Below are 19,237 nucleotides of genomic sequence, written 5' to 3'. Positions count from 1 at the left end.
GGAATGCAGTGGTGCGATCTCAACTCACTGCAACCTCTGCCTCCTGGGTTCAAGAGATTCTCCTGCCTCAGCCTCCTGAGTAGCTGGGATTACAGGCATGCACCACCGTGCCCAGCTAATTTTTGTATTTTTAGTAGAGATGGGGTTTCACCATGTTGGCCAGGATGGTCTCGATCTCTTGACCTCGTGATCTGCCTGCGTTGGCCTCCTAAAGTGCTGGGATTACAGGTGTGAGCCACCGCGCCCGGCCAGAATCCAATCACTTCTTACCACATTCTTGCTATCCTGGTTAAAGCCTCCATCAACTCCAGTCACAATTACTACAACAGATTCTTAATCAGTCTTCCTGTTTTTGACCTTGCTCTCCAATACACAAAGTTTGGCTTTGTGCCCCCACCCAAATCTCATGTTGAATTCGTAATCCCCAATGTTGGAGGTAGGTGGGGCCTGGTGGGAGGTGACTGGATCATGTGGCAGGTTTCTCCTTTTGGAGCTATTCTCAAGATAAGAGTTCTCACAAGATCTGGTTGTTAAAAGAGTGTAGCACTTCCCTCTTCACTCTCTTCCTCTTGCTCCCACCATGTAAGACATGCTTGTTTCCCCTTTGCCTTACACCATGATTGTAAATTTCTTGAGGTTTCCCCAGAAGTAGAAGCTTGTACAGCCTGTAGAACCATGAGCCAGTTAAACCTATTTTCTTCATAAATTACACAGTCTCAGGTATGTCTTTATGGCAGTGTGAAAACAAACTAATACACTCTCCTTTCATCTATTTTAACAATAAAATCCAAAATGAGCCTGGAAACACAGTAAGTGATGTCAATTCTTTCTTCAAAATGCTCCTCATTCAGAGTAAAAAGTAAAGTTCACTTGTAAGTCCACTAGGTCTTAAATAAGGACCCCTATTATGTCTTTAATTTTCTACTTATTTTCCCCTTTCTCATTTCATTCCAGACATACTAGTCTCTTTGATATTTCTCAAACATGTTCCCCACACACTTCTCTCCTAGTTACTCTGTGCTGACTGTTCCCTCTTCCTGAAATTATTTATTCTCTTCTCCTGATATATTGTGGTTTCAAATATTCTTTCCTGAATATGGCCTTCTTTCTGCTCTGTTTTCCTTAATAGCATTTACCACCAGCTAACTTACTATGTCTTCTATTTATTTAATGTCTGTTCTCGTTCCTAAGTAGAATGCAAGTTCTACTAGGCAGAACCCCAGGACTTAAAAAAGCACCTGACACATAGGAGATACTTAATAAATATGGGTGATGTATTAAGCAAATATTGCCCTATATTAATACTTAAACAATTTCAATGAGAAACCCTCCAGGGTTTTATGAGATAATAATGTCTAAGTGTCCATTCTTATCAGATCTTCAATAAATAACTTATTGAATCCGAACTGCCTACTAGATTAAAAGTTCTATGAGTCTCTGAATGCACTATGAAATTAAGAGAAGTCTCTAACTTAGTTCAACATGACCATCATCAGCAATTTGTACTTACCAGCAGCACATAAAGGAAGATAATCTGGGTTAAAATCCCGACTATTCTGAAATAAGTTTCTTGATACTCTTTTTCTGCTAAAACATAAATCATCATTGACTGGCATTCCTTGAGAGGGCTTTAATTTTGGAGATGGGATGAAATCATATGTTGAAAACTAGAAGAATAGAATCATAAATTAGTAAATTTGTGTTAATTCTTCCTGGTAATAAACACGACAAAATAACTTAGATCCAAGTATGAAATTCAGGTTAGAATACATTTTAATTTATTAAATATATAATGATACAGATAAACATCCATATTTAGTATGGTACACCAACAGTACCTTTCATTCCAGAACAGAAATGCTATCTTTTTTTTTCTTACTACTTCACCCCAACCCTTTACTGTTCTTTACCATCCTACAGTATACTCTGGCAACAAGGAAGGAGAGAATACAAATGACAAAAAGGACGATCTGACTCAGCAGCATAACCCCTCAAACTATGCTATCTTTGTTTGAGCACTAGACAATAAGTACTAATTGAAGGTCACTGAACAAGCAAGCATTCTACTATACTGTTCTTACTGAGGCAAATCTATTATCCATATTCTGCAGCCCAAACGTCAATGTAAATGACATGGCAACCTATGTCACAGTTCCCTTAGGAGATTTTCTTACACTAGGTCTCTTAGTTAAAACCAGTAAATAATACTTTATATATGTCTAGTACTTCATGGTTTTCAAGTCCTTTCTCATAAACCCCATATGATCGTTAAGGAACAAGGTGCCAGGATACAATTTTGAAGTTACACATAATCAGTTAAAGAACTAACTAAGCATGATTCAAGTGTTCAAAATTCTTCACCAATGATGACGTCAGTTGTCCCGGATCATTTCACATTCAACATGACTATAAAACATTAAAAAAAACTGAATGAATTGACAGGAAATTATACTTCCTATCTATTTATTTGGAGCTGATAGACACAATTAAATATAGACGTGGTGATAAACCTTGTCAGTATGTTTCTTTGTAAGCTTTGCCAAGTATCAAACAGCAAAATAAAATTAAAGATATGTCTATTATGCCTCAGGTACACACGTTATTTATTACCAAATTTTGTGAAAAACCTATTACCTCCCTCAAAAATTAACCCAGAAATGATAAGAAACAAAATTAAGAATGCCCAGATGAGTCCACGTGCAGTAGCTCACACCTGTAATCCCAGCATTTTGGAAGGTGGAGGCAGGTGGATCACTTGGGCCCAGGAATTCGAGATCAGCCTTGGCAACACAGTGAAATCCCGTCTCTATAAAAAATACAAAAATTAGCCAGGCATGGTGGAATGTGCCTGTGGTCCCAACTAATCGGGAGGCCGAGGTAGGAGTGTTACTTGAGCCTGAAAGGTAGAGGCTGCAGTGAGCTGATATTGCACCACTACACTCCAGCCTGTGTGACTGACTGAGATCCTGCACTAAAAAAAAAAAAAAAAGAATGCCCTCAGCTGGGCATGATGGCTCACGCCTGTAATCCTAGCACTTTGGGTGGCCAAGGTGGGTGGGTCACTTGAGGTCAAAAGTTCAAGACCTTCCTGGCTAACATGGTGAAACCCCATCCCTAGTAAAAATAAAAAATTAAGACACGCATGTAGCACACACCTGTAGTCCTAGCTACTGGGGAGGCTGACTCAGAGGCTGAGGCAGGAGAACTGCTTGAACCTGACAGACCATGGAGGTTGCGGTGAGCCAAGATTATGCCACTGCACTCTAGGCTGGGCAACAGAGTGAGACTCTGTCTCCAAAAAAAAAAAAAAAAGAATGCCCGAATAAAAAAGGATTGACTTTAATCTCGAATAAAAAAGGATTGTTAACTGGGTTCTCAAAACCCAGTTAACATCCATGATTGATTACACAGCAGTCAGCATTAAAAGGATATAATGGAATAAAAAACAAAACCAATTATAGTCGACTTCTGATTTATTAAAAGATGACGTATTAACACAGCTAATATAGTGAGTAATCCAGAAATAATTCTACAGTATGGAATAAATTTTTTTTTTTTTTTTTTTTTTTTTTGAGATGGAGTCTTGCTCTGTCACCCAGGCTGGAGTGCAGTGGCGTGATCTCGGCTCACTGCAAGCTCTGCCTCATGGGTTCATGCCATTGTCCTGCCTCAGTCCCCCGAGTACCTGGGACTACTGGCGCCTGCCACCATGCCAGCTAATTTTTTGTAATTTTTAGTAGAGACGGGGTTTCACCCTGTTAGCCAAGACGGTCTCAATCTCCTGACCTCATGATCCGCCCGCCTCGGCCTCCCAAAGTGCTGGGATTACAGGCATGAGTCACCGCGCCCAGCCCAGTATGGAATGCATTTTATGTTAGATTTACTTTGTGATTAATTTCTGTTTAGCAAACACGTATTAGTATATAGGCCAGATACATACAACAACTGGTGGGGGTGGTAATGTTAATGAGGGTAGTGGTGTGTGTGTATGTGAATGTGGCATTTTCAGAAATCTTGAGAAGTCAGGCAGAGATTAAGTTTTGCATTGTGCATCTGAAAGCAGACTAAAGGACATACCAATTATTATTAACATGAAAGTCCCGTTTAGGTCTCTCTTAAAAGTAAATGATTTTCATTAGGGTAAGTTTTGATGGGACGAAACAATGAAGAAAAAGTGGTTTCGAGTAAAAGAAAATAGAATTCATAAATTTGGAAAGAGTTGTAAGTTAATGTTACAAAATGTGAAGCAGTCTATTTAAAGCACTTGATGACTCTCAGGAACATGGAACTGAATTTTCAATCTTTGCAGTTAATACCTAAAAATCTGTTTAATTCCTTAGAGTTACAGTAAATGAAAACAGATTAAGCAAGTTTCACACTTAATATTAACGATGGTTTGAAATTTACATAGTGTTATTTACTGTTTCAATCTTTTTTGAGTTGGTTTTTTTTTTTTTTTTTTTTGACAGGGTCTCACTCTGTTGCTCAGGCTGGAATGCAATGGCATGATCATGGCTCACTGCAGTGACCTTCCCCATCTTAGGTGATCTTCCCACTTCAGCCTCCCAAGTAGCACATGCTACCACACCCAGTTAATTTTTTTAAAATTTTTTGTAGAGACGGGTTTTTGCCGTGTTGCCCAGGCTGATCTCGAACTGTCAGGTTCAAGTGATCTGCCCACCTTGGCCTCTCAAAGTGCTGAGATTATAGGCGTGAGACACTACACATAGCCTATTATCTCTTAGCCTTTGCATTTGAATCCCTGCATATTTTTCATAAAAAGATTACAAAAATTAGGCTGGGCATGGTGGCTCACGCCTGTAATCCCTCAGGAGATCGAGACGATCTTGGCTAAAACAGTGAAACCCCGTATCTACTAAAAATACAAAAAAATCCAGCCTTGGTGGTGGGCGCCTGTAGTCCCAGCTATGGAGGCTGAGGCAGGAGAATGGTGTGAACCTGGGAGGCGGAGCTTGCAGTGAGCTGAGATCGCACCACTGCACTCCAGCCTGGGAGACAGAGCGAGACTCCGTCTCAAAAAAAAAAAAAAAAAAAAAAAAAATTACAAAATTTACTCTTGTTTAATCCTCTGACCTAATGCATTTTATTTTAGCTTTTGGCACGAGAATTAAAACATCTCAAAAATAGTTTTAATTCTATTTTGGTAGCAAAAACTTACCAGAAAAAGACCTTTTAATATCTAATTCTCTCAGAAATCACCTATACTCCTGGCTTTACTGAACTTGTACTAAACTTTATCTTGACTTCCAGTTTTTGAACTTTTCACTTTTGCCAGTTCTTTCTGGTTTCACCTGGACTCCACCCATGCCCCTTCATGGTGGGCATTAAACAAGTTTATTCCCATTAACCACAGTTACCTTCTGTAAACATCACTGTGTCTTTCAAATTAATTTCCCATGTACACTTTAAAAAAAATCAGCTGTGATACTATATGTAAACTTTATATCCTACTTTTGAACTTCACATTATAATAAAAGTACTTCTCATGCTGTTAAAACCCCTTATAAGTGGCTATACTTTTTTTTTTTTTTTTAAAGAGACAGGGTCTCACTATGTTCTCTTGGCTGGCCTAGAACTCATGGGCTCAAGTGTTTCACCCCATTCTGCTACCGAAGTACCTGGGACTATAGGATCACACCACCCAGCCTGACTATAAATTTAATTACAAAAATAATAATTGCTTATTGTAAAAAATGATTAAAAAATCAAAGTTATCAAAATAAAAATTAAATTTAAAAAATGCAAACTATAGACATAAGGTATAAACTTAAATTATTCTTTGGGACCACTCTCACTGGAATCTTACTGATAAATCCTGTTATCTATATGTAAACATTTTTCATATATGTAAACATTCTTTTTCTATATGTAAACATCCTTCAATAAGCTATTTAAAAAACAAATAGAACACATGATACTCTGGCACACGGTAAATATGTAGACATCTTTCCATGTAAGACCATACACATCTGTTTATTTTAGACTCAAAGTTCCTTACTGATGGACATTTTCTTTGCCACAACTTTTCACTATTACAATCTTGCAGTGAACATTGTTACACACATATCTTTGCATATTATATTTGTATAGTATAAAAGTCCTAAAAATGGAACTATTGGGTCCAAGGACATAAATTATCTCTAATGGCTATCTAATATTCCATTGACTAGATGTGCCACTCTCCTTTGATGGAACATTCAGATTGCTCCCCAGGCTTTTCTCAGATTGATAAGCAAAATATTCCAATGGGGGAAATAGTACATACATGGCTCAAGGTAGCAGTGCTGACAGAAGAAGACTGACAGACTTTAGAAAGACTGTCACATATGCTACATAGTTAAAATTAAAAAAAAAAACAAAACAAAAAAAATCAAGGCTGAGTGCAGTGGCTCATGCTTTTAATCTCAGCTATTTGAGAGGTGGAGGTGGGAGGATTATTTGAGCTCAGGAGTTTGACATCAGCCTGGGCAACATGGCAAGACCCCATCTCTACAAAAAATAAAAAATTAACCAGGCCTGGTGTTGCGTTCTGGTAGTCCCAGTAACTTAGGGGGCTGAGGTGGGAGGATCGCTTGAGCCTGGGAGGTCCAGGCTGCAGTGAGCCATAACTGTGCCACCACATTCCAGCTTGGAAGACAGAGTGAGACTTTGTCAAAAAAAAAAAAAAAAAAAAAAAAGCCTCAGTTGGGTGTAGTGGCTCACACCTGTAATCCCAGCATTTTGGGAGGCTGAGGTGGGAGGGTCACTTGAGCCCAAGTTCAAGAATGACCTGGGCAACGTAGCAAGATCCCATCTCAAAAACAAAAGAAAAAACCCAAAGTGTTTTTTTTAAATATCTGTAAACTTCCTACACAAGGTAGATTACCCACACTGAACTCTCTGTAGCTGTTAGCTAACTACACTCATAAAATGTGCAAACAAAATATAGACTATTTAGTTATTTTGTGTGCAGTTTGTTTTCATACATGTTAAAAGTAAGGTAATCAGCTGAATCAAGGAAGAACAAGGACTGATCAAAGAAAGGAAAAAATATTGCAAACTGCATGCAAAATAACTAGTGTGTGAACTAACCAACTAAATGTCTCTGATTCCTTGTTTGCCATTTATTTCTGTAGGTTTCACTAATATATTGTCCCTCTAAGTCCAAACAGGAGAGTTAAACATGTGGCCTGAAAGTGCATCCTTTCTGAGACCTAGAGTCTTGAGTTCTCAGTTAAACTTTCCTCATATAAGTGACTGAGCAATGTGGCTCATGTGCAACAATATAATACACAAAGATATATGTGCAACCGTATTCTTGGCAAAGGCTGATTCTGATTCTGATTGAGCACATGGACAACTGTGTTCACACAGATGGCAGCAGTGGGTGAAACTGGGTTTTGATTTTATGGTCTATTTGGTGATTTCTGCTGGATGATAGTATAATCAGGTGGCACACCTAGCAGGGAATCAAGAATCTGCTTTCCTTATTGTCTTTTATGTTTATGATATGGTTAGACTTTGTGTGCCCACCCAAATCTCATCTTGAATTGTAATCCTCATAATCCCCACATGTCAAGGGAGAGACCTGGTGGGAGGTGACTGGATCATGGGGACCGTGTCCCCCATGCTGTTCTCATGATAGTGAATTCTCATGAGGCTTGATGGTCTTACAAGTGTCTGACAGTTCCTCCTTCACATATTCACTCTCTCTCACCGGCTGCCATGTAAGATGTGCCTCTTCTCCTTCCACTATGATTATAAGTTTCCTGAGGCCTCCCCAGCCATGCACAACTGTGAGTCAATTAAACTTCTTTTCTTTATAAATTACCCAGTCTTGGGCAGTTCTTTATAGCAGTGTAAGAATGGACTATTATAGTTTATTGGTACAGAGGTAGTGAGGTACTGCTATAAAGACACTTGAAAATGTGGAAATGACTTTGGAACTCGGTAACAGGCAGAAGCTAGAATAGTCTAGAGGGCTCAGAAGAAAAGAGGAAGATGTGGAAAAGCATGGAACTTCCTAGAGACTTGTTGAATGGTTTTGAACAAAATGCCGATTCTTTATAGCAATATGAGAACAGACTATCTTTATAGCAGTATGAGAATAGACTAATACAGCTGGTTTTTTTTTTTTTTTTTTAATGTACTGATATAGGCTGCTCCTTTACTCTTGTCCTCCATCCAAAACTCAAGGCTTTTTCATGTTTGCTTATTATGGACCCAATACCTGTCACTATCTACAAAAATGGAATTCTATACTACAGAAGAAACAAAATTTATAACATTCAATGATCAGTTTTCTTTGGCTTCTACAAATAATTGAATAACTGCAAATTAATATTACTTCAGAACTCTAAAGCTAAAGAACGGATAGTGAACACATTAATTATAAATTAGATGAAGTGAGTCAGAAAAATATCTTCCAAAAGCCAAATAAAATAATATTTAACAGTTTTCCAAATCTTAGGCAAGTTTAGCACTTTAAAAACAAAGAAAATTCAATGTCATTGTATAAGATACGGACCTTGAAAATAAAAAGTGTCTTACCAAATTTTGGGGAATTACAATTATCATTATGTATTGCTGTTTAATGTGTTATTCCTGAACAGTAGGTTAAAACAACAAACACTTGCTATCTCTTTTTTAGTGGAATAGGAATTTGGAAGCAGCTTAGCAGGATGATTCTGGCTAAGTGGCTTAGCTGGATGGTTAAGGTTACTCTAAGGCTGCAATCAAAATGTTAGCTAGGCTGTTGTCAAGTGAAGGCTTGACTGATACTTGAAAATCCCTGACATTCACTCAAGTGGTTACTGTCAGGAAGCCTCTGTTCTTTGCCATTTGGGCCTCCCATGGGGCCACTCAAGACATGGCAGCTGGCTTCCTTCAGAGCCTAGTCAAGTGAGAAAGAGCAACCAACATGGAAGCTGCAGTGCCTTTTTCTGACCTAGTTTCTGAAATCACACACTATTACTTCTACTTTGCTTGTTAGAAATGAACTATTAAATCTAAACACACTCAGAGGGGAATTAGACTCCAACCTCTTCAAAGGAAGAATCTCAAAGAATTTGTGAAAACATATTTGAAACTACCACTCAACAATAATACTTCTGCTACAAGGAATATATGTTTTTGTTTCTTTAACCGATCAACATTCTTAATAGTTTGGTACCTGCTTCCATCTTAAATTCTGCTGGTTTATCAAAACTAAATTATCTATGTTATAAAAAAGGGAAAAATTTGTCATTTCATGAGTGTGATATATTTTTGGAGCACACAAATTGATGTATACTGTCTACCCTATGGGTAGTATTAATAAATCAGGATAAAATCAGCTGGAACAAGCTCCTGTTTCAATTGGTTCATAAGCATCATATTAATATGTTAAGTGGTTATATCATATTGGACTAAATAATACCCAAAAGTTTTTAAGTTCTTTTTTTTTTTTTTTTTACTTTTTATGTATTTTAAATACATTGTCTCTTTAAGAGAAAAAAAAAAAAAATGAAGGTGTCAAAATGTAAATTGAGGTGAAAACACAGTTTTGTTTTTTTTTGAGACGGAGTCTTGCTCTGTTGCCCAGGCTGGAGTGTAGTGGTGCGATCTCGGCTCACTGCAAGCTCTGCCTCCCGCGTTCATGCCATTCTCCTGCCTCAGCCTCACGAGAGGCTGGGACTACAGGCACCCGCCACCACACCCAGCTAATTTTTTGTATTTTTAGTAGAGACGGGGTTTCACTGTGTTAGCCAAGATGGTCTCGATCTCCTGACCTCATGATCTGCCTGCCTTGGCCTCCCAAAGCGCTGGGATTACAGGCGTGAGCCACCGCGCCCAGCCAACACAGGTTAGTTTTGAGTTTAAATACCTCAGTCACTTGGTTAAAGAACAAGAAAAAAAAATTCTTAACAAACTTGAAAGTTTCAGTATCTGTAGTAACTGGTATATAATTGTTTAGAAAAAGTTGGGCCAGGAGTGGTGGCTCATGCCTATAATCCCAGCACTTTGGAAGGCCAAGGAAGAAGGATCACAAACCTAGGCAACAGGCAACAGAGCAAGATCCTGTCTCTATGAAAAATTAAAAAATTAGCTGGGTGTGTTGGCCCCAGCCTATAGTCCTAGCTACTTAGGAGGCTGAGGTAGGAGGATCGCTTAAACCCAGGAGTTTGAGGTTGTAGTGAGCTATGATTATGCCACTACACTCCAGCCTGGGCAACAGAGCAAGGCTGTGTCTCTAACAACAACAAAAAAGTTCACATAATAAGTCTAATTAAGATAGTTCTTTGGACAAATTATACTTTCTTAAAAACAGTTATTTGTCTAGATTTTACTACCACATAAGAATAATATTAATATGATATAGCTGTGCAAACTATATCATAGGTTTTTGTCAGAAAAACCTAACTTAAATTTCTTAAATTCCTCTAATGGTTTCACAGGTTGTACACATTAACATCATTACTTTCAAAATACAAAATTGTAAAATCATGTTCTCAACTAAGTTTAATAAGATAATACCTTTATAAAAAGAGGTCAATTCTTATAATGATGTAAATCTAATAATGCTTAATATATCAACTTCTATTGTAATTATCAGACCCTTAGCTAACTTTAAGATTTTAGACTAAAATTGAATTAATGAAAACTTTAGATCCCGAACAATTTCTAATTAAGATAAAAATGCAAATCACTGATCATCAAACTTGTTTTTATAATTTACCCTTGTGTCTTATATTTATACATCATAGAATAACCAATCAATAGGTTAAAGCAGGGTTTCCAAACTCCTGGGCCATGGACTGGTGGTCCTGGCCTGTGAGGAACCCAGCCACACAGCAGGAGGTGAGCGGTGGGCAAGGGAGTAAAGCTTCAAATGTATTTACTGCAGCTCCCCATCACTGGGATTACTGCCTGAGCTCTGCTGCCTGTCAGATCAGCGGTGGTATTAGATTGTCACAGGAGCACAAACCCTATTGTGAACTGCATATGCAAAGAATCTAGGTTGCACACTCCTTCTAAGAATCTAATGTCTGATGATTTGAGGTGGAACAGGTTCATCCTGAAACCATTCCCCTTCCCCCGAAGTCTATGGAAAAATTATCTTCCATGAAACTGGTCCCTGGTTCCAAAAGGATTGGGGACTGCTGGGTTAAAGCATATATATATATATGCTTTGGGATGATGTTAACACACATGCTTATTTTTGTCACTTAAAAAGGATCTGAAAGCCAGGCGCAGTGGCTTACACCTGTAATCCCAGCACTTCGGGAGGCTGAGACCGGCTGATCACAAAGTCAGGAGTTCGAGACCAGTCTGACTCACGTGGTGAAACCCCATCTCTACTAAAAATACAAAAATTAGCCAGGCGTGTTGGTGCACCCCTGTAATCCCAGCTACTCAGGAGGCTGAGGCAGGAGAATCACTTGAACCTGGGAGGCAGAGGCTGCAGTGAGCCAAGATTGTGACAATGCACTGCAGCCTGGGTAACAGAGCAAGACTCCATCTCAAAAAAAAAAAAAAAAAAAAAAAAGATAGTTTTGGGTTACATGACTTTTGGTTTTCTCTGTGTCTGAGGAAACAAAAGTTGGTTTATTTGGGTAAGGTTGTATTTAATATATAAAGCTGACGTCATCCTAGGTACAAGTTACAGGGAAATAGAAATATGTATACAAGGTAATTGATATGCTTTGTCCATTATTAAGGGAACTGGTATCACTTTTTTTTTTTTTCAATTTCTTTTTCTTTAATTATTATTTTTTATTATTTTTATATTTTTTAAAGATGAGGTCTCACTTTGTTGCCCAGGCTGGAGTACAGTGGCACGATTATAACTCACTGCACACCTGAACTCCTGGGCTCAATTGATCCTTCTACCTCAGCCTCCCAAGTAGCTGGGACTACAAGCACTCACTACCATACCCAGCTGATTTATTTGTATTTTTTTTTTTTAGAGACAGGGTCTCACACATTGCCCAGGCCTCAAGTGATCCTCCAGCTTCAGCCTCACAAATTTCTGGGACTCCAGGCACAAGCCACTGAATTCAGCTGTTACAGTTTTTTTAAGATGATAACAATAATTATAATATATACTTTGTCTTATTTAATATACTTTAAGGTTAATTATGTTTAAATTTATTTAAAATTTTTGAAATTTTAAATGTTATCATCTAATTCCATGTTTATATGTGTCTAAAGGTAGATTATCACAGAAATGATAAGAGTTCACAAAAATGGATGTATTTTTAATATTATTATGTACCATTAAAATATTTTCCATGTTTTTAGCCTGTTTTAAATCATTTTAACTGCTTTATTTCTTCTAAAAGATATGGCTATTCTCACTTTCTTACTTTGCTTTAAATATTGTTACTCTTAATAAACATTGTAACATTTATCTGTACACATATCTCATAATCATATGTTAAGGTAATAACAAGTTTTGTCCTATAAACTCTCTTAAATTCAATTTCCACATGAAAAATAAAATACCAATGAATATTCTTATTGTTCCCCAAATTTTAATTAGTTTACCCATTATTTATGCAAGGTGACTAAAACAAATGCCTCAATTACATACTGGTAGTAGCTTCTACATTTTCTGTGGTAAAATATCCTGTTACCAATAGTTCGTTCTATATAGCTCTGACATAAGTAACGTCTGTCCTAAGAGTAGACATGCTTTTGTGTTGTTTGCGATTTTCACAAGCATAAAAAATAAAAGTTTTTAAAATTCTTCATGCATCACAACACAATTTTAAAAAGAAAATTAAATCTTAACGGGAACAATCCAACATCCAAGGAAAATCTCAAGTTTTAGGATTAACCCATACCGAACACATTAGTACAATTTAATAATTTTAGTTTTTCTAATTTCTTATCAAATTTGTTATATTAACTATTCTAAATCCCACATTCTTAAAATCTCTAATGTTCTATTTTCCATTCTTAATTGCCCCTTAGTTTAACAGAATCTGGAAGCCTGTTTCTCACAAAGTGGTTCACAGACACCACCAGCATCAGCAACATCTAGGAGCTTATTCGACATGTAGGCTCAGGCCCCAGTCTAGACAAACTAAATCAGAATCCGTACTTCAACAAGATCCTGAGGTAATTCATTTGTGTATTAAAATTTGATAAACACTGCACTTAACTCATATCTTCCTTTCTTTTGACTTAAAACACACACTGTTTCCTGTTACCTCAAATTTTTTTTTTTTTTTTTTTTTTTTTTGAGATGGAGTCTTGCTCTGTCGCTCCGGCTGGAGTGTAGTGGCGTGATCTTGGCTTACTGCAAGCTCCGTTTCCAGGGTTCACACCATTCTCCTGCCTCAGTTTCCCCAGTAGCTGGGACTACAGGCGCCCGCCACCACGCCCAGCTAATTTTTTATATTTTTAGTAGAGATGGGGTTTCACCATGTTAGCCAGGATGATCTCAATCTCCTTACCTCGGGAGCTGCCCGCCTTGGCCTCCCAAAGTGCTGGGATTACAGGCATGAGCCACCATGCCCAGCAAAAATTTTTAATATTTTAAGTCATCTTCTCTTTGTTTTTCCTTTAGCTTCAGAGAAAAAGACTTCCTTCTCTATCCCAAAGCTAACCTCTCTCTATGCTTGTGTTCTTGACCCATTTAATCTTTACTTAGGAACTTATCTCCTTTCCTTTCCCTCTCCAGTATGACTGCAGGGACTGAATCGCTGCATTTTGCATGTCTAACACCTACCATAATAAAGACACAGAGTAGGCATGTGTAATTCACAGATGGCTCCTTTCTCTGACTCTTCCAAATCAGGTGTTCCTTACTTAAAAATAAAGCACAGTACTAACTTATCCTGTTATATCCTTGTGCTGTTATCTTGCTTGGTCTTTTCTTTCACTGTCAACCCCTTAAATGTTTTCTCATTTAACAGATATTTGTTGATACTTGTGGGAAGAGCACTGTAGTTAGTACTGTTACAAAAACAAAAACTAATTAAACAAAAAAGAAGACAGTCCCTACCATCATACTGTTTACCATTATTGAGGAGAAGGAATAAATCACTTACATGTGCTAAACACTAAATGAGGCAAAAATCCTAGGGCAGTGCAATAAAGAGTAGTTTATAAACTCTCACTCAGTTTTGCAAAGATTAGATGATTAAAAAGACAGATGCTGAATAACTGCTTACTGCCTGTTTCCTCATCAATTCACCTCATAAACTTTTAAATTTGGTTTCCGCCTGTAACAGTCTACTAAAACTGCCCTTTTATATGCCCCAGTGACCTTCCAATAATCAATTCCTCTACCTTGAAAAAACTACAGACCTAGTACCCACATACACATGAAGCAAGTATACTCCTTACTTTTTAGTCTAGATTACTGACTACTATGATTCCTACCACCTTGTAGTGAAATCTGTTAGGAAAAATAAAGCTAAATGGTAGCCAGCTAATGATGTCTGATTACTTGACTCCACTAACCTATTAAAACACTCCTAAATACACAGAGATGCAAACTTGAAATATCACAGTAATCTGGTTATCAATCTGTAATATGTCAGAGCACAAAAAGAATCCACTAAATAGCAGAAACAAAAACATAATTAAAAGTCTAAATATTCCAAAGTAAGAGATCAAACACACCACGATATTATATGATATAATATTAAGTAGCTATCAAAAATCCCACTACAGATTATTTTATGTTAAAGAAAAAAATGTTCAGGCTAGGTGCAGTGGCGCAGGCCTGTAATCCCAGCACTTGGAGAGGCAGAGGAGGGAGGATCACACTGAGGCCAGGAGTTCAAGACCAGCCTGTCCAACATGGCGAAACCCCACCTCTACTGAAAATACAAAAATTAACTAGGCATAGTGGCCGTGAGCCTGTAATCCCAGCTATTCGGGAAGCTGAGGTAGAAGAATCACTTGAACCCGAGAGGTGGAGTTTGCAGTGAGCCGAGATGGTGCCACTGCACTCCAGCTTGGGCGACAGTGGGAGACTCCCTCTCAAAAAAAAAAAAAAAGGAAGTGTAAAGGAGAAACTTCCATTGATGGATAAAAGAACCTACACCTGTATTCATAAACTGAAATGATACTGAAAGTATAGGCAACAAATTATTAATTGTAGACCTCTAGGAGTGAGATTAATTTTTTGAAATACAAAAAAGCACAAACTTTTCCTCTGTGCTTTTCCATATTTTTCAAATTTTCTATAATGAGCATGTATAACTTTTTTACAATCAGAAAACTTAAGAGGACATTAAGAAAGATTAAAATTAAGAGAAAAGTACCTTCAAAAACCACTTTACAAGTAGTAGGCTGTAATATATAAGAACAAATGGTGCTTTCCAATTTTCATTTTCCCCAAGCTCTGTGCCGCATTTAACACTGACGACTCCTTGAAACTCCCTCACCATTTTGATTCTAAAACCTATTTTTCTTGGCTCTCTTCCAACTTGTGGGCACACTTCTCTTTGCTTTATTTGGTTATATCTCCTACTGCTATTCTCTAAATGGGGTTGCATAACAAGATTTGATCCTACCCTCTCTCTCTTGCTCTGTAAGTCATTCACTGGAGAGCCCATCCATTCTCACAGTTTCAGCAATTACTTCAGCACATGACTTCCAGAATCTACATCTCCAGTTATATTCATATCTCTTAAATAACAGTCTTCCAATTCAAGTAGAATATTCTATCTTCCTTCACCAAAAATTTGTATTTCCCCCCAAATTAACTTCCTCCTTCTAGGCTTTCTTATCTCTTCATGGATCTATGATGCATTTAGTTACTTTGTTCAAATTTTAGTTATTCCTCTTTCTCTCCCTCTCCTCCAACACTTAGTCACTAAATCCTTTAAAATATCTCTTGCATCCATCCCTTTTTTCCTAATCCTGATACCCTGCTAATCCTCATAAAAATGAACAACTTACACCTAAATCAGTCTAATAAGCATGTAATCGGTTTTCCAGTCTCCAATCTCCAGCTTTTCTTAAAAAAAAAAAAACAAAAAAAAAACAAAAAACACTACACATTGCTGCTTTTGTGATTAATTTTTCTAAACAGTGTTTTAAAAAGAAAAGACCCCCTCCCCCAAAACAGAAACAAACAAAAACCATCCAGCAGTCTCAAATTACTGTCAAAATAACAGGTTAAATTCCTTAGCATGGTATTCAAGAGCCTCCAATCTAGCCCCTCCCTCTCTCTTGTAATCATATTTCCCACCACTACTTTTGACAAGGCTGGAGTGCAGTGGCGCCATCTTAGCTCACTACAACCTCTGCCTCCTGGGTTCAAGTGATTCTCCTGCCTCAGCCTCCTGGGTAGCTGGGATTACAGGTGCGTGCCACCATGCCCAGCTAATTTTTGTATTTTTACTAGAGACGAAGTTTCATCATTTTGGCCAGGCTCATCTCAGACTCCTGATCTCAAGTGATCTGCTCCGCCCCCCCACCGACCACTCAAAGTGGTGCGATTACAAGCATAAGCCACCCGCCTGGCCTGCCACCACTACATTTAAAAAATCATCCTTCCAAACAAACTGGTCTATTTATCTCCAAAATGGGCTACAGGAATATGTAATTGAAATATTTATGATTTTTTTTTCTGGAAATTTCGTATTTAATGTCACTAACCAATGCCTGGCTCTTGATCATCTTTTTTCTTTTTTTTTGTAATTTTTGAGACAAGGTCTCACTTTGTCCCCCAGGCTAATGTGCAGTGACACTATGATCTCAGCTCGCTACAGCCTCAACCTCCCAGGCTCAAGTGATCCTCCACCTGAGTCTCCCAAGTAGCTGGGACTACAGACATGTGCCACCATGCCTGGCTAATTTTTGTATTTTTTTAGAGTCTTCTACTATATGTCCAGGCTGCTCTCAAACTCCTGGGCTCAAACACTCCTCCTGCCTTGACCTCCCAAAGTGCTGGGATTACAGGCGTGAGCCACTGCTCCTGGCTTTGATCTTCTTTTAGTAACTACTGCTTCTATCAATAATTTGATGTTTAACTCTCCAATTTGCTATATTATCTTTTAATCTTCACATTTTTGTCTAAGTAAATTAGAAACATTTAGGCACAAAAATCTCATTTTTACATCTATGTCATACATGTATGGTTAGTATTCACTGAGGAAGGCTCAATTATAATATCAGCTAAACATTTTTTTTTCTTTTTTCAAACAGCCAATTGTCCTTTGTAATCTGCTCCACCCTTTTTGGAGGGCACAGTGGAATTTGGGAGGAGAGGAGAAAACTAACTTTACCTCATATTTTGTTCCAATAAGGTAACTTAACTCTTCATGATTCTCAATCAGTGCCCTTTTCCAGAAAGCATATACCCATGCACACATCTTTAAAAACTTATGATTTTGTGAATGTTGCCATTACAGTTTTAAAGCACACAAATCACAAACTATCCTCAAATTTTCATGTTAGTATTTATACAAACGGAAACCATTTATATTTCCCTTAAATTAGCTCAGGTGGTGCTGCCCAGTTCTTTTCAAAAAGAAGGATAAGCCAGGCATGGTGGCTCATGCCTGTAATCCCAGCACTTTCAGAGGCAGTGGAGGGAGGATTGCTTGAGCTCAGGAGTTTGAGACTAGCCTGGTCAACATGGTGAAACCCTGTCTCTACCAAAAAATACAAAAAAAAATTAGCCAGGCTTGGTGGTGCATGCCTGTAGTCCCACCTACTTGGGAGGCTGAGGCAGGAGAATCGCTTTAGCCTAGGAGGTGGAGGTTGCAGTGAGCTGAGATCATGCCACTGCACTCCAGCCTGGGTGACAGAGTGAGAACCTGTTTCAAAAAAAGAAGGCTAAAGCATGTCATACATTTAACACCTTTAAGAAGGTCAACATATTTAAAATTTCTCTGTGTGGGGTCTCATAGGAAGAACTACAAATTTTTCTATTTAAAAAGGCAGTCTAATTTTCTTCAATTTATGCTAAGGCTTCAGAAGGCCCAAATTATTATTTTATTTCTAGTAAATCAATCATATATATAAAGCAGAATATGAAGAGTTAGATGCATTTGATGGCTACACTGATCAATTTAACTTTACTTTGTTTTAGAAAAATGTTTAGAAATGAAATCACATAATTTAACTCAATTACTAGAAATAAAACAATTTAACATAATTGTATGCTTAATGTTCTGGTTTTAGTCGTTAGCAATTTTGAGCAAAATTATTGCTTTCCAGTATTTTTAAAATACTAATTTTTAGGTTTAGAAGTAGAGGGCTAGTATACAAATCTAGTTAGCAAGGAGAGATACTTCTGGGAGAAATTGATATCGAAACTATTTCTGAAGGAAACTGTAAGAATACAGGACCAAAGAAGCACTTTCATATTCTTAAATTTACTGTTAAAAACAAAATGTTCACTACTGATTTTCACATAAGGCATAAGAACCCCAGTATCATGTGCTGGTCTTATTGACTATACACATGATGACTGGTAGCTAAAAGTTTAAAATACGTAATAACATTACATTTCAGGTATTATTTTAAGAGTTTTTTTTTTTTTAAAGGTAAAGCTTGATTAAACAAATGATCTACACTTGAGATAACTTTAATTCACTCAACAAACATCTTCAGGTGCCTCCTCTGTGCCAAGCACTGTGCTAAAGATACTGGATACTAAGATTAAAATAATCTGTTTTCAATGTGCTCAGAGTATAGTGGGAAATAAGACTTGTGAAGAATAAATTTCAATTCACTGTAATAAGAAGCACTGTGATAGGGAAAGCTTAGGATGAGATGGAGCATGTGATGAAAGAAGACCTCAGATAAGGCAACAAAGGATTAGATGTTATCCGGAAAAGGGGGTCAGAGGATGGATATGGAAGGGCAATCTAGGCAATGATCAGTATATGTAAGGCCAGAAAACTCAATAGGTTAAATATACACAGGCCAGGAATAAGGATAGGGCAATTTTTGCGGAAGCAGTAAGAGGAAAGGGGGCTACTACTGAATTCTGTATTTTATCTTGAAGATTGTTGGAGCCAATGAAGGATTTTAACCAAAGTGAGTGTAATCAGGGTGAGATTTGAGAACTCTGAAAGGTGGGTTACAAGATCAGATTCGTTCTTAGAAAGACCAATTCTGAAGTCAGTATAGTTGATCCAGGAATCATTTTATCTTTACCATATCTCGTAATTTTGAAAAAATCTATAAACAGGGCTAGAAAACTAAATATAGTCACCAGTTGACTTCACTAAGATTTTATAAATCATGACACTCTCAGTACTACCAAAATATTATATCC

General features: G+C 37.5%; 1 protein-coding gene across 6 annotated transcripts in view; it reads right to left on the bottom strand.

Moving 5' to 3' along the window:
- TOGARAM1 (TOG array regulator of axonemal microtubules 1) overlaps window positions 1–19,237 on the bottom strand; it is a 115,022-nt gene that overhangs the window by 81,523 nt on the left and 14,262 nt on the right. For all 6 annotated transcript variants that reach the window (XM_073010957.1, XM_073010956.1, XM_073010955.1 and 3 more), the window contains exon 2: window positions 1,511–1,667. In XM_073010957.1, the coding sequence (XP_072867058.1) occupies window positions 1,511–1,667 (157 nt within the window). The remainder of the gene's footprint in view (window positions 1–1,510; window positions 1,668–19,237) is intronic.

Source organism: Chlorocebus sabaeus, chromosome 24 (assembly GCF_047675955.1).
Source record: "Chlorocebus sabaeus isolate Y175 chromosome 24, mChlSab1.0.hap1, whole genome shotgun sequence".
In the NCBI taxonomy this organism is placed as follows: domain Eukaryota; kingdom Metazoa; phylum Chordata; class Mammalia; order Primates; family Cercopithecidae; genus Chlorocebus; species Chlorocebus sabaeus.
This window is presented reverse-complemented; position numbering and strand designations above follow the sequence as displayed.